Source organism: Mastigoproctus giganteus, chromosome 2, assembly GCF_048544385.1.
Source record: "Mastigoproctus giganteus isolate SK-2022 chromosome 2, ASM4854438v1, whole genome shotgun sequence".
NCBI lineage: Eukaryota > Metazoa > Arthropoda > Arachnida > Uropygi > Thelyphonidae > Mastigoproctus > Mastigoproctus giganteus.
The window spans coordinates 105,763,110-105,777,323 of record NC_143576.1 but is presented as its reverse complement, the minus strand read 5'-3'; the positions used below and the strand labels follow the sequence as shown (position 1 = coordinate 105,777,323).

At 39.9% G+C, this 14,214-nt stretch overlaps 1 protein-coding gene across 1 annotated transcript in view; it reads right to left on the bottom strand.

Annotated features, from left to right (window-relative positions):
• The window catches only part of LOC150089479 (uncharacterized), a 37,625-nt gene that overhangs the window by 17,103 nt on the left and 6,308 nt on the right, over positions 1 to 14,214 (bottom strand). The window contains exon 3 of the mRNA XM_090389999.1: positions 9,511 to 9,621. Within this exon, the coding sequence (XP_090246125.1) occupies positions 9,511 to 9,621 (111 nt within the window). The remainder of the gene's footprint in view (positions 1 to 9,510; positions 9,622 to 14,214) is intronic.

Genomic DNA, 14,214 nt, shown 5'->3' with positions numbered 1-14,214 from the left:
TGCCAGAATACATAGGAAAATTTCTTAAAAACGTTCATATCTCCAAAAATAGTTGACGAAAAGTCACAAAAGATTTCCTCTTTCTTCCAACACCATCTGCGATCAGAAATTCGATGTTTTTCACAATAAAAATAACTTTTTCCACGGAGCTCACTATTCGCCTGACTACACTGGTCAGGGTATTCAGCGCCCTTCGCTACCCAAAAGTAAAGTGTAAAGTGTGTTTAGGGTCAAACGGCACCACGGGTTTCCCCCATCTCCGCGTAGTTTACATTGTGGTGTGATACAGTTCACTGTAAAGGCCAGAGATTTAAAAGTATATGGATCTTGAGGTGTGTGATGTTGTGTACCGTTGTTCTTCTGGCCATTTAGCCGCCGGACCCCAGCTGAGGCCCGACGTTGCCCACACTTCGCCCCGTGGAGGCAGACCAGGTACACTAGTATTACAGTTATTTACTCTGGCAGGCCCTGCCACCTAGTTTCCTGAGATTTCAGTGGCAAGGACCGTAAAAAAAAAAAAAAAAAAAAACACGTTTGCGTGGGTTGATCGCTAGATTGAAAGACCGAAATGTGAGCGAAATTAATTTGGAACTATTAAATTTTGACCTGTGGGATATACGCTGGCGAGCAGTTAGAGAGGGAGAGGAGACTGAAGACTTGGGGGAGAAAGACAGAAGAAATGGGATCAATAGAGGAGGCGACCCCATGCCTGGTGGGGCATGCCCATGCCCCACCAGGAGGAAAACTGGTTTGGCGAGTAGGGGAGGAGGCAGGAGGGGTAACCTCCTGTCTCCTCCCCCACCGCCGAGGGAGGGGGAAAGAAAGATGGGTCCAGCAAGAGCGCCGGCACCGATTGCCACTATAGCTGGCATATGCAGAAAGCTCTGCGGTCTCATTGGGCTGGTTGGAATTCAGCTGAATAGAAAGTCACTCATGAGGCTGTGTCCCGTCTGGAGGAGTAACGGGTTCGAATCCCGCCTCGGGCTTGGATCAGAGCAGCGCAAAAAACCTTGGGGGGGATCCATTATGGCCAGAGAAGCCGATGCGCCAAAAACTAACAAAATAAAAAAAAAAAAAAAAAAGCTTACCAGCCCAACGTTGTAATGGGATTGGTAAAACTCAAATTTAAAAAATCGTAAACAGAAAGTGGTCATTGTTTATTGTGATTATAATATCCAAATATTCAATTACGGGGTGCTTTGGCAATATGTCAATAAAGCGATCAATCAAAAAACAAAATTTCATTTAAAAATCATCTCCGGCTAAAATAATATTAAAAAACATAAAATTAACAAGTGGCTCGTGCGAGCCCCCTCAAGCACCCTCAACTTCGCACAGAAGTGTGAGAAGTTGATCACACTTCTGTGTGATCAACTTCTCAATTAGAATTTCAAAAAATTTCTTCAATTTTATCTTTCATAATTCGAAATCGAACAATTGAGGCCAACAGGTGCGATCAATCTCTCCTCCGATTTCCAAGGCTCTTTTGGTGCTGCCATCTATTATTAAGTATCTGAACTATTCCTTGGAAACACTGACACAGAATGCTGAAAGATTTTCAAGAGATTTCGTATATACACTGAGTGATCACTGAATTATGACGACATACCTAATACTTCGTAAGTCCTTCTTTTGCCCTCAGTACAGCAGCTATCCGACGTGGCATCGATTCAACAAGATATCGGAATCGTTCTGGAATTATGGCCCACCAAGCTGTGTGTAATGCGATCAACAATGCAGGTATGGAGGTGATTGGTGCATCCAGACGCCTGATATGCCTTTCCATAGTGTCCCACAAGTGCTCTATGGGATTGATATCGGTGCAATTCTGAGGCCAATCGATATGCTGGAAGTCAGAACTGTGTTCCTCAAACCATTCCTGCACAAAAAGTTCTCGATGGCTCGGCGCATTATCACCTTGGAAGACACCATCGCCATTCGGGGAAATGTGTAACATAACGGGGTGTACACAGTCAGAAAGCATTTGACGATAGCGGAGACCACTGATACCTTGTTCCACATGCACCAGGAGTCCAAGTTCCTGCCAGTGAAACATGCCCCACGCCATACAATCACCTTCACCGGCCTGCACTTTTGATACCATGCATGATGAATGAAGAGCCTCACGTTGTTGATTCCAAATCCATACACCACCATCCACGGTGTGGAGTAAATAACGTGACTTATCCGACCAGCACGCCTTCTTCCAGTGATCTAACATCCAACTGGCATGCTCTTTTCAACAGGCGTCTCTTTTACGCTGATGAACCATGGTTAGGAGAAGATGCTGTAGGGATCGTCTGCTGGTATAGCCCATACGTGAGAGCGTGCAATGCATGATGGTCATGCCAGATATTGTTCCGGGTTGGCCCATTTTGTAGTGGGTAGTCAACTCTTGAACAGTGCTGCGCTTGTACGAGTCATCGGACCCGTCGCTCACCTCTAACATTAACCTTTCGCTGACCTTTGCAGTTTTGCCGTCGGGTCGTTGTTTGACCATTTTGAAGCCAGTCCTGGTACACTTTAACAACAGCGGCTCTCGAAAACCCCACCCGTTCAGCCGTATGGGAAATCGAGGCACCAGCTCGTCGAGCACCCACAATCTGTCCTTTATCAAAGTCCGATAAATCCTTCCTTTTATCCACCACACTCCGAATTTTACTACTTACTGAGCCACTGACATCTTATCTATGCTACGTAAGTCGACTAACTGCGCACTGTCGTACGTTGTCAACGGGTCGCATTCAGTTTTCGTAGGGGTGGTCATAATTCATTGATCACTCAGTGTAAATCATAAAGGTTGGAAACTGTGGAGTAAAATCGTTTATAATAATGGATGTCTCTCTGTCGCGCGCCTCAGTAGCCAGGTGGGAAGGAGCAGTGGTGCGTAGCACACTCTTCTTGATTAGACCGGGGTTCGAGCCCGTCAGCACCAAATACGGAGGATGCAGAAAGATCAGGGAATGACCACCGCATGTCCTCCGAGCAATATGGCCTTGGTTGCTAATACTCCTTAAAACCAAATAACAACGTCTCTCTCTTTCTCTCTGTGTACGTTAACTGCAATGAAATAATTCCAGATAAATAATTCGTGAAATAATAAAATTTAGTGCCAAAGTCTCACGCCATGGAATTTACTAGACATACAAATTAGCGCAAAAAAATGACTTGTTTTATTTTATTTTCATCTTTAACCATTTTATACCGTTTGGCATCTCTCGTACTGTGGAATTAACGTCGTGTCTGGGTTGTCATTCATCATACCACTGGGCATCTACCCAGCCACCAATAAGGGCCAAATAGCCTTGAAACGGCCGTTTTGGTGGTATCCATTGGGACTGGGAATCTTCAATAATAATTTATTGATTTATTACTGAACAGTAATCTTCTTTATTGCGGAAGCGTTACTTATTCGAGGTATAAATGAGTGAGTGTAAGTAAAATGGATGTGGCGCCCTTTCCTTTCTTTGAGAGTAAACTTTGGTCTCATACCGTCCTTCTTTCCGCTAACTGTTAAGGTTTTATTCAACTTTTAGAGCCTGCAGGTTAAAGAGCATTACATCCCTACATACTGCTCTGAAAAGGCCTTCTGGGTGGTGGTGTCCACTGAGAATAACCGACAATATTCTTCTCTAATGGCGAAGCGTTACTTATTCGAAGTAGTATAATGACAGGCAACTCATTGTGAAGGCGTTCATAATATGAGATGTAATGAAAAGGGTGCCATTTCACCAAATTCGGTGATTTACTACCAACAGAACCGATGCAGTGCTGCAACTTGTATGTCTGGAATGAATTTTTAGTCCCCCCCTCTCGAACACTACTCAAACATCGTAGACCAAGGAAAAATTGCAAGTTTTAAATTCGGTTACTCAACCGAGAGGTTGCTAATCGAATTAGAGGGGTTTACCTCCGAATCGGAACAATAGTTCAGAACTAACTGAAGGTTGATGCGAAGATGGCGATTGGGTTCGTGTCCATGCATTCGTGATGAGATTCTACTAACGCGTAAAAGTGTACTGGGAAAGATAGTTTTGTCGCGATTGGAATTGGAAAAGTAGTTTTGGTGATGCGGATATAGAAAAGCTGTAAGATGAAGTGATCCGTCGCGACATCACTGGGGTGCAGTCGTGAAGGGGCGCTTTTGTACCGCAGTTGACACCTTGTTTATAAGCCAAAATTAACAGATGCCGAAATCTAGAAAAAAACAAATGTCTTAGTGAAGGCGAATTGTCAGAAATAATAGCAGATGAGGTTTTGTTTTCCTGTGCTTTTTCCTGCTTAGATAAAGAAAAAAAAAAGAAAGGGTGTTTTTTGTTTTTTTTTCTTGTTAACACAAGGAATATATCGTCGGCTTACTATCAAAACCTCCAAAATCTGAATTTTATGACTTTATTATCGAAATGACTTAGGAGGTTTTGATAGTAAACCGAGACGATGTAACGCATAAAAATGGATTCTCTAAAAAATTGATTGTAAGAAGCACTGAAAAAAAAAAGGACACAAACAAACAAAACAACAATGTTATTTAGGTGAACCAATTAGATGATGTAAATATGCGAGTCTGTACATGTTAATTATGTTTTCTACATTCCACCTTTTGTTTACGCTTTGCTATCGTTTTTTTTAATGTAATACTGCATTATATAATACATCCAGCGCAAATTATAATATACTATTCAGACAAAGCATCCCACAGAACCTATAAATGACGTAACCGACCAGCGCAGCATATATAGTGACGGCATGTATAGTGCCTGTCAATTCATCAGTACGAAGCGCGTACAATGGAGAAAGGGAAAGGCCTGATGGAGTTTGAACTGGATAGCGTCTCAGGCGTTGTTGGCTGTTCGACGGCCGCCATAGTGAAGGTGTGTTTGGAATGGTCTGAAAAGGGACACACCAACCCAACATGCCTGGACCTGGCAGCCACCACTAGGTGACAGTGGGGGTGGCGAATGACGGTTGGTACGTGCTGTCCGGCACAAAACATTTCAAACTAAACGTTTTAAAAATATTTTTAAGAAGTACTCAGCATGAATTGTTGAGGAGGTTTCCATCCTGCAGTGGGTTGATAATGGCTGCACTTTACCTTTTACTCTCGTAAAAGTTAGTGCAATTGCATCATTTCTGTACGTAGCCAACTACTTAAGTAGTTATAAACACAATGAGTTGCAATATCGTGGCAATTCTTTGTGAAGGTATTCACAATATGAGATACACTTAATAATGCTAATTTATAACTACTTAAGTAAATAAAATAAATAAATAAATAAATATTCATTTATTGCAAATACAGCAAAGCCCATCACAGCACATGGCTAGGGGCAGGTAAAAATACAACGGGAATGAATAAAATAATCGAGTATATGTACATAGCAGATTTTATATAGATATTAATAATGCCTAGGAATTTTAGTTATGAATTTAAAAATTGCAGAACAGTTATGAATTTAAAAAAAATTGCAGAACAGGACATTTGGCTTTCAGTTGCAATTACTGGGTTGGATTATTTTTTTTTTTCATTTTATCGGAGATCTGACTCCTGTAGGCTTCAGAGTTGAGCAACCTCTTACAATCAATGTTGTGATGATTTATGAGGTGAAGAGATGCATTGGGAAACATTCTGTCCATTTGTTTGAGCCTGGAGAGGTTGGATTTGAATTGCTGGTTTCTTGAATTTTCCCTGTTGGGGACAGCTATTATATTGGCTAAGTTTGGTGATGAATCGCATGCAGAGGTGATTAACTTTGCAAGAAGCATGACTCCAGACTCGTTGATCATCTGTTGCAGAGGCTTTGTTTTTAGGTTTTTATAAAGCTGTTGCCTGGATATTGTATGGCGAAAACGAAGCTTACTATCGAGCCATCTAAGAACCCAATATTCTAGGGCAAGGAATTTCTTGACGGTTACTTGAGGAGCACCAGACCAGATTTCGGAAGCATAGGACAGAATGGAAAAGATGCATCTTTGAACATGCTTAATGACTGTTTTTCTGTCTTGAATCGCTGCTGTTTCTTGTTTGATTAACCATTTTGCTTTTTGAATTTTTTGAGCAACATATAAATAGTGGGCATTAAAGGAGAGATTTTTATCAAAAACAACTCCAAGGTCTTTGTGAGCGTAAACATTTGGGATTGGGACATCTACAATTTTTATTTCTATTTGGTTGGGTTGTTTCTGAAGGGAATAAGTAATTTGAGCAGATTTGCTCGCATTTATATTTATTCAGATTGAGATCTCCATGATTTCACAAATCTGTGAATTCGCATCATTGATAACTTTGCGAATATCATCACTGGCTTTGGAGATTATAGTTGGCTACGTACAGAAATGATGCAATTGCGCTAACTTGTAGACTAGATGTTCTGCTTTATTATTACAGTTAACTGATTACAGGGATTTAACGATAAAATAAGCAGATAAAATTTATTCATTACATAATTCATTACAGGTAATCTTAAAATGTGTGGTATCAGAAGACCGATGAACACAAAGGGGTCAATGTGAATAGCAACCATAAGTATACTGCAGTTACAACTTATTTTATTCACGAACTTCAGAGCGCGTAGTAAGACATTTCTACTGTGACAGTTTTTCCTTATAATTACATCCATTAAGATAATTTTTGGTAATAAAAGGACGAGGGAGCAAATTGCATGGTGAAAAATGAAATAAAATAATGTAAACAAAGTTAGAGGTCACTTTATCGAGCAAAAGGACAAAGAATAAAATATAGACAGAAAAACACGCAGCATTACATCGATATATATGTATATATACACAATTTTATTGGGTTATACATTAATTTTTCTTAAAATATACATTAATTTTTCTTAAAATATACATTTTATAGTGTTTATGACACACTTGGTACAACGGGTTGAGACATGACTTCTGTAAAAGGTTACGTTTGTGAGGAACTCTTTAAGAGGGTGCTGTAATATTTCACTGTGTTCGTTGGGAGCGCAATTTCCAGTCTTTCTAAATAAAAGACTAATTAGTTTTCATGTGCTTTCTCTCTCAGAAAGACGAAAACTCAATTATTACGGTAAATGTACATTCATTTTTCTATTTTCATACACTGCCCGCTTAAATAGTAAAAAATTCATTCTCAATAACGCAGATAACTCACCTATGCTCGTGAGGCAACTCAGATATGGCTTTCAGTGCCCCCCTTATCAAATCATAATTTCATACTGTTCATCGGTTACTATTATTGTATTATTATTCCTCTATTTACTATTATTCCTCTGAATAATATTCGTAGCCGATTTAAATAATAGAGACATACAAAGCAAAATGAAGCTGCAGCTACCACTCTAAGAGAAAATGCACGGATGTTTCATTATGCCCTCCTTAACTCTGCTTCCTCCTGTAACAGAAGGTCTGAAGGACGGTTGCTAAAAGGCTCGGACCAATTAGGAAATTATACAGAACTGATGCAAAGATTTCCCCTTGCCTTTCTCACCTGCGTCTGTTGTTTATTTTGTCTGGTTCCGTTTGTGTTCAGAGGATCTATTTCTTTAACATTAAAGGAAACTAGAGGGATGAAAAAGTCTCAGAGTATAATGAGCAGACTACTCTCTTTCCAGTAAGATATTGGCTGCACGAAATTAGCACTTCCAGAGGCTTGGGTAGGCTGCAATGCGTTGTAGCTTCCTCAGCACCCACATATATTTTTAAATAAATTCTGTATTGCTGCACAAGACAACTCATAAAATTATCCCTCACTGGTCTAAAATCGGCATTAACAATCTTATCGGAAATGCCCCCTGTAATGCCCGGGTACCTGCTATAAAGGTTATTTAATTGAGCATTATTGTATAGTAAGCAGATACACTTATCTTATACAGTAAGTAGACAATTACGGTATAAAGTAAATAGAAAGAAATGAATATACAAGTATAAATAAATAAATACGCATTGTATAAAGAAAATGCAGCGCTCTCATAGTGCGTGCAGCTTTTCAGTATTATTATTACAGAATGAACTTTATCATATCAGCAGAGAAACAACTTCACGTGCAGATATATAGGGGTTGATATAAGCAGCTGAGCAAATGACACTCATTTGTTTCTAAATAATGCCAGAGTTATTTGGATCTCTGTATTCGAGATGAACAGTCACAGCGCAGAGTGAGAAAAGTCTGAAGAGGAGTGCGGATATTACATCTAAGACTGTGGGGAATTACTATATTATGTTTGTATTTGTATATTCTTCATCAGTTTGCTGGTTGAAAAACATAATGACCGTCTCCCAACACCGTCAAAATCAGATAAATTGTGAATAAAATTTTATCATTTAAAGTTTTAAATTATAATTTAAATCTAATCAACGAGACCAAAATTTCTGGCCTCATTGGTTAGATTTAAATTCAGGCCTTTTCCACCTGGTGTTATTAGGGCAATGAAGCTAATGCCCCCTCACACTTGGACATGCTGCATCATGGCGTTAGACGCCCATGCGCCATAAAAACCAAACCAAACCCCCATCACAAAGAATAGTCATGATATGGTTATTTAATCCGGGGGATACCACACCGGAAGGAACAAGCATGGGTTTTAATCCACACTTTTTCCATCTCGTTTGGGAAGGAATTTTTCAACTACTCGAGGATTTTTGTGGGCTTTTTTGACAAAGTGGTGGCTGGCTGAATCGACTGAGACGATGTTTGTGCTTGGTCCTTTCTTCCAGAATCTCTGGTTCTTAGTCCAGAAAACAGGCAAATCGATATGCCGATGCCTCATAGTCTTTGTTGCTTTGGTCTTTAACACATACATACACATGGTGATACGACGGAACTTGGAGTCAAATTCCGTTCTCAGATGAATGTGGTTTTACTCAGTAGGGAATTAAGTGTCCCCAACTGAATATACATTTCCAAAGAGACGTTTTCAGGAGAAAACAGTGTGGACGGATTTGGTAGGCTGATCTGAAGCTTCAAAAAATAAAGATGCTTTTGGAGATCAGCAAGATTTTTATTGGCTCGCTGATCTTCAAAATCACTTTACTGCTTTAAATTGATGTTCGATGAGTTTTGGATGATGTTATTGGTGAAGCTATGTTGACCAAGCCAAACAAGGCTATCCCCATTATTATTGGTGATTTTAATATTTCCAGTGCCTTTATATTCTAAACTGTAACGTACGTCGACTGCTACTCAGTTTCTCAATACGGTGTTTGGCTCAGCAATAACTTAACAGAAATTTGTCCACCAGGAATCGCATATCGAGTTCATCGAACAGATGTAGAAGGCTCTTTGGAGCATCAGCGACTTAGGCTATATGACGCCGTATATAATATGTCTCTATATTGCGTGTGTTCTGCGGTCGATTTACTGTTTGCTGCACGAAAAACCATGCCATCCTCGCTGATACCGACTACCTCATTCACGTTGCAAAAAAAAACCATAAAAATTCCTCGCGTCTCGATAAACTGCTTCAATTAATCAATTATTCGAAATCCATGCGTTTATTATGGACATTCAGTGGCGGAATAATTTAATACCTCAGTTGTGCAGTTGTTATAATAATAGTAGTTGTTGATTACGGGTTGTGGTTGGTTGACATTTAGCGACTGAACGAGGATGATGGTGTAGGTGATAATGGTCCCCAGGATCTGAAATAAAAAGAATGGAAGGAAATTACTAAATGAAAATATCACGAAGAAATACTACGTACAAATTTAGCAAAGTTACACAATTTTACAAATATCTTATCATTACTGGTAGAGATTTCAATGAAATTGTTTGTATAAATCTATAAGTAAATCACTCATGGAAATCATTCAAATCCAATGCTTTTATGAAGAAGGGTTATACACCCACTGACCAAAAAATACGAACCTTCCTTAAGAATCGAATTGGGCCGACTTTGTTTCGAATAACAGCAAGTATGCAGCGCGGCATAGGTTCTATAAGGCGTTTTCTGGAAGATTTTAACCATTCTTCCAGCAAAATATCGCGTAGCTGCCGAAAAATCAAAAGAAGAGGACTTTATTCCCGTATAGCTCTCAGCAACATATCTACACATTCTCAGTAGGATTGAGATTAGGTGAATGTGAAATTGCAGAAGCAGTGGACCATACTACGGAGTTAAAATTGACGGGTTTGGATGTGATAGAAGTTGTAGTGCTTAAAAGGACATATAGATCGAGGCCCGTGTTATATTTCAAAATGTATAATAATTGTTTGGCTGACGGTGTCATTCCCAGATTCACTACTCCAATCCCTGAATATTTCGGCATTGTTAAATTCACCAACTAATTGAGCCCTACGGGGAAGAGCATTAACATATTCACTTATTTTTTATACGAGATAACCCACAAAAAGTAAGTGAAGATAAATGCAACCTGGAAAAGTATCACATAATACTATAATTCTAATATTTTTATATTTGTATATCGTCGATATCGAAATCAAGATTCAACCCTCACAGACATGATAAGGCAGAAAGATATCCGGCTATTAATGATGATGCACTCTCATGCCACTATTTCTCTACCATAAAAACGGTTCTTTTCCTATATGTTGGGGGGGGGGGGTTGCTCATATCACGCTTCACTTTCTTTCCGAATGTAATGTTTCTTGATGTATAGTCAAATTACATTTGAAAAATTAAAATGAGAAGAAAAATTACATTAAACAAGCTGAATGTTAACTCATCAGATAACATAATTTAATTCTATTAATCTGTCTTTTCTAAGCAGAGGTGGTAAAGAGCTCATCCACGGAATATCCAGAAAAGTTACTTCCTTCTGTGCTTATATTAGTCGGTGCTGCTCCTTCTCTGATCCCACGGTACATTTCAGAGGAAAAACAAAATCTTATAAGAAAGGCTAAATATAATACAAGAATAAACACCAGACAGGAGGTTAAAGTTGCAGTTGAGAAAAAGAAAAACTTACTGATTCTCAAAGCAACAGAGGACTCCCATAATACTATTAATATGAACTCAGAGAACATAACACAAAGGTGCAGAATAGGAATGAAAACCAAAGCTTTGAGAATACTTAAAAATAAAGGGATAATTATCCAAGCTAATAATAGGCATGATGTTATAAAATTAACTTTTACTTTACTTGCGGAAGTTGGAATTATTTATGAAGCACCTAAATAGTTTGAACCCTCAATATTCGTTTTTGATTTTAATAAAAACATATCTAAGCAAGCTCTGAAGGGTAAGACCTTGAGGTCTTACCCTTTGGTCCTTGAGGTTGTCACAGACATTCTCTCAGATATGCCAGACAAGCTATACTTGCTATCTGGAAGTCTAAAACGCTGATGAAACTGATATTCGGGTGACACTCAAGTCAAGTGGACCCAATTTCGGCAAAGTCCGGAAGGTCTGTGACAGCCAAATCCTTTGCTTGCACCTTCACGATGGTGGGACTGTTAGTAATCCTGGGTATAACCTCCATGCACAAGTACATGGTGGGTGACCACCCAGGTGTGAACCAACGTAAGCAGGGGTCGAGGTGTGGCGCCCACACCACATGGAGGAACGCCGCCCCTCTATGTTACCAGGCAGTACTAGGTGGTAGATGACTCTCATCAACCGGTGAAATACCACCACTTTGCTTATTGGAGGCTTGAAATGGTGGAACCCATGTTTAGTTTCTAGAGCTAAGTTCCGGTCAACCTTTCCCTATCTCTTCCATCATGCAGTATGATTGAGGACTTTTGAGGTTATGATAAACGTCGTGGCGAGATCCAATATTCCTTACATTTCGAGGGTACAGCTCTAAAACGGTGTTCGCAGTCCGGCCGCTAGTTAGTACACTGGACTGAACCTATTGGTAACTCTCTAGGAAGCTTCCGGATCAGCTAGTGTATAATCTTGCTGCCTCTACTCTGCCAGATAGTGACTGGAGGGAGTCCGAGTAGTGTGTATGCGGGGAGCATTGTCGAGGCCACTTTATGTCGAGGAACTGGGTATATTCTTACCACATGTACGCCATATCCAAAAATTTCATTACTTCATACAGCATGTCCCACCTACTTTTCCTTACTATTGAATACACCATGAACTGTCAAACTAATAGAGCAAGCTTACCTGCGAAAAGATCTAAACCTCCCAAGGACTTCCTAATTCATTTCACAAATATACGTGGTCTCAATTCTAATCTCAACGATGTCCATTTCCACTTGCAGTCTGCCAAACCCCATGTACTTTTTCTGACAGAATCTCAGTTATCGGTTGATTCATCTACTGCTCATCTCAGATGCCCAAATTATTCGCTGTATGATTCCTTTCGGCTCAAAGGTGGTACTTGTGCATATGTCCGTTCTGATATTCCCTGTCAGAGACTTGGCAATTTGGAATCTCCTCTCTTTGATCTTCTCTGGCTTAAAATCTCTCTACCTCATTGTGCAAATTCATCTGTTGTCTCTACCGTTCTCCCAACTCCACTAATCACTTGGAGCTCTTCGACTTCCTCTCTTTGCAACTTGACTTTCTCCAGTCCAACTTTCCTAACAGTGAAGTAATTTTCCTTGGTGATTTTAATGTTCACAACTCCAGCTGGCTTCCGTTTTCTAGTCACACCGACCCAGCAGGTCGAGATGCTGAGGCTTTTGCAATTACTAATGACCTAGCACAGATTGTTCATTTACCTACAAGAATACCGGACAATCCTAATCATACAGCCAATACGCTTGATCTTTTTCTCACAAACAACCCTTCTAAGTACACAGTCGAAGTGAGAGGTCCTTTAGGCACTTCAGATCACAACTTGGTTGTCTCTTCTCCAATGGAACCTTTATCTCATGGCTATTCCCAACCATGTGTTGTTTGGCATTACAAGAATGCAAAATGGGATGACCTGAGAGACGTCTTTTCTTCTTTTCCTTTGTCGGATTACTGTTTCAAAACTTCTGATGTCAACGTTTGCTCAGATCGTGTCAGTGAAATTATTCTTGCAGGAATGGAATCCTTTATCCCACACTCCACTTTAAAATCTCGTCCTTTATCTAAACCTTGGTTTTCCAATAAATGTGCTAAGGCTGTCCAAGAGAAGAATGTTGCATATCGTAATTGGCTTGTTTCTAATTCTTCAGTTTCATTTTCTGCCTACACCAAAGCTCGCAACAGTTGTAAAGCAGTTATTAACCAGTCCAAACTAGAGTTTGAACAGGCTAAGAGTAGAAAACTTGCTTCTTGCCCTAATGGTAGCCGAGTATTCTGGTCTCTTGCCAAAGCTATTGGCCGCAACTTTTGCCCATCTTTACTCCCACCTCTGTCCAAACCAGATGGTTCTGTTGCCACTTCAGCCAAGGATAAAGCTGACCTTTTAGCATCCCATTTTTCTTCCAGCTCATGTATTAATGATCTTGGTAAAACACCTCCCACCATTCCCAACACGCTCCATTCAATGCCTCCTGTGGTCTTCCGTCAAAAGGATATCAGAAGGATTTTGATGAATCTTGATGCTAAGAAACCTCCAGGTCCTGATGGTATTTCTCCACTTGTTCTCAAAACCTGTGCTCCTGAACTTACTCCTATTCTTTGCCGCCTTTTTTCACTTTCTTATTCCAAAGGTGTTTTTCCTTCTGCTTGGAAATTTGCTCATATCCAGCCAGTTCCTAAAAAGGGTGACAAAAACCTCCCATCCAATTATCGTCCCATTGCAATTACTTCTACTCTTTCTAAAGTAATGGAGAAATCAATTAACCGCCAACTCTTAAACTACCTAGAAACCTTCCGTCTGATCAACGATCACCAGTATGGATTCCGTCAGTGTCGATCCACTGGAGATATTCTGGCTTATGTTACCCATTTATGGACTAATTCAATGGAAAGGTTCGGTGAAACACAAGTAGTTGCTCTTGACATCTCAAAGGCTTTTGATCGTGTTTGGCATAAAGGTCTTCTAAACAAGCTTCCATCTTATGGTTTGCCAACTGTTTTTAGTAATTGGTTATCCAGTTTTCTCTCTGATCGCTCACTGAGGGTGATGGTAGATGGCTCTCTGTCTTCTAACTTCTCCACTAATGCCGGTGTCCCCCAAGGTTCAGTTCTTTCCTCCACTCTTTTCCTCTTGTATATCAATGACCTTCTTCCATTGACTGGAAATCCTATCCATAGTTTTGCTGATGATAGCACATTGCATTCAACTTTCCATTTTGAGAAACCTTGTCCTGCTCAATCAGCTTCAACGTCTCGAAAATCTGCTACCAATTCCTTAAATGCCGATCTTCAGGTAATTCTCCAG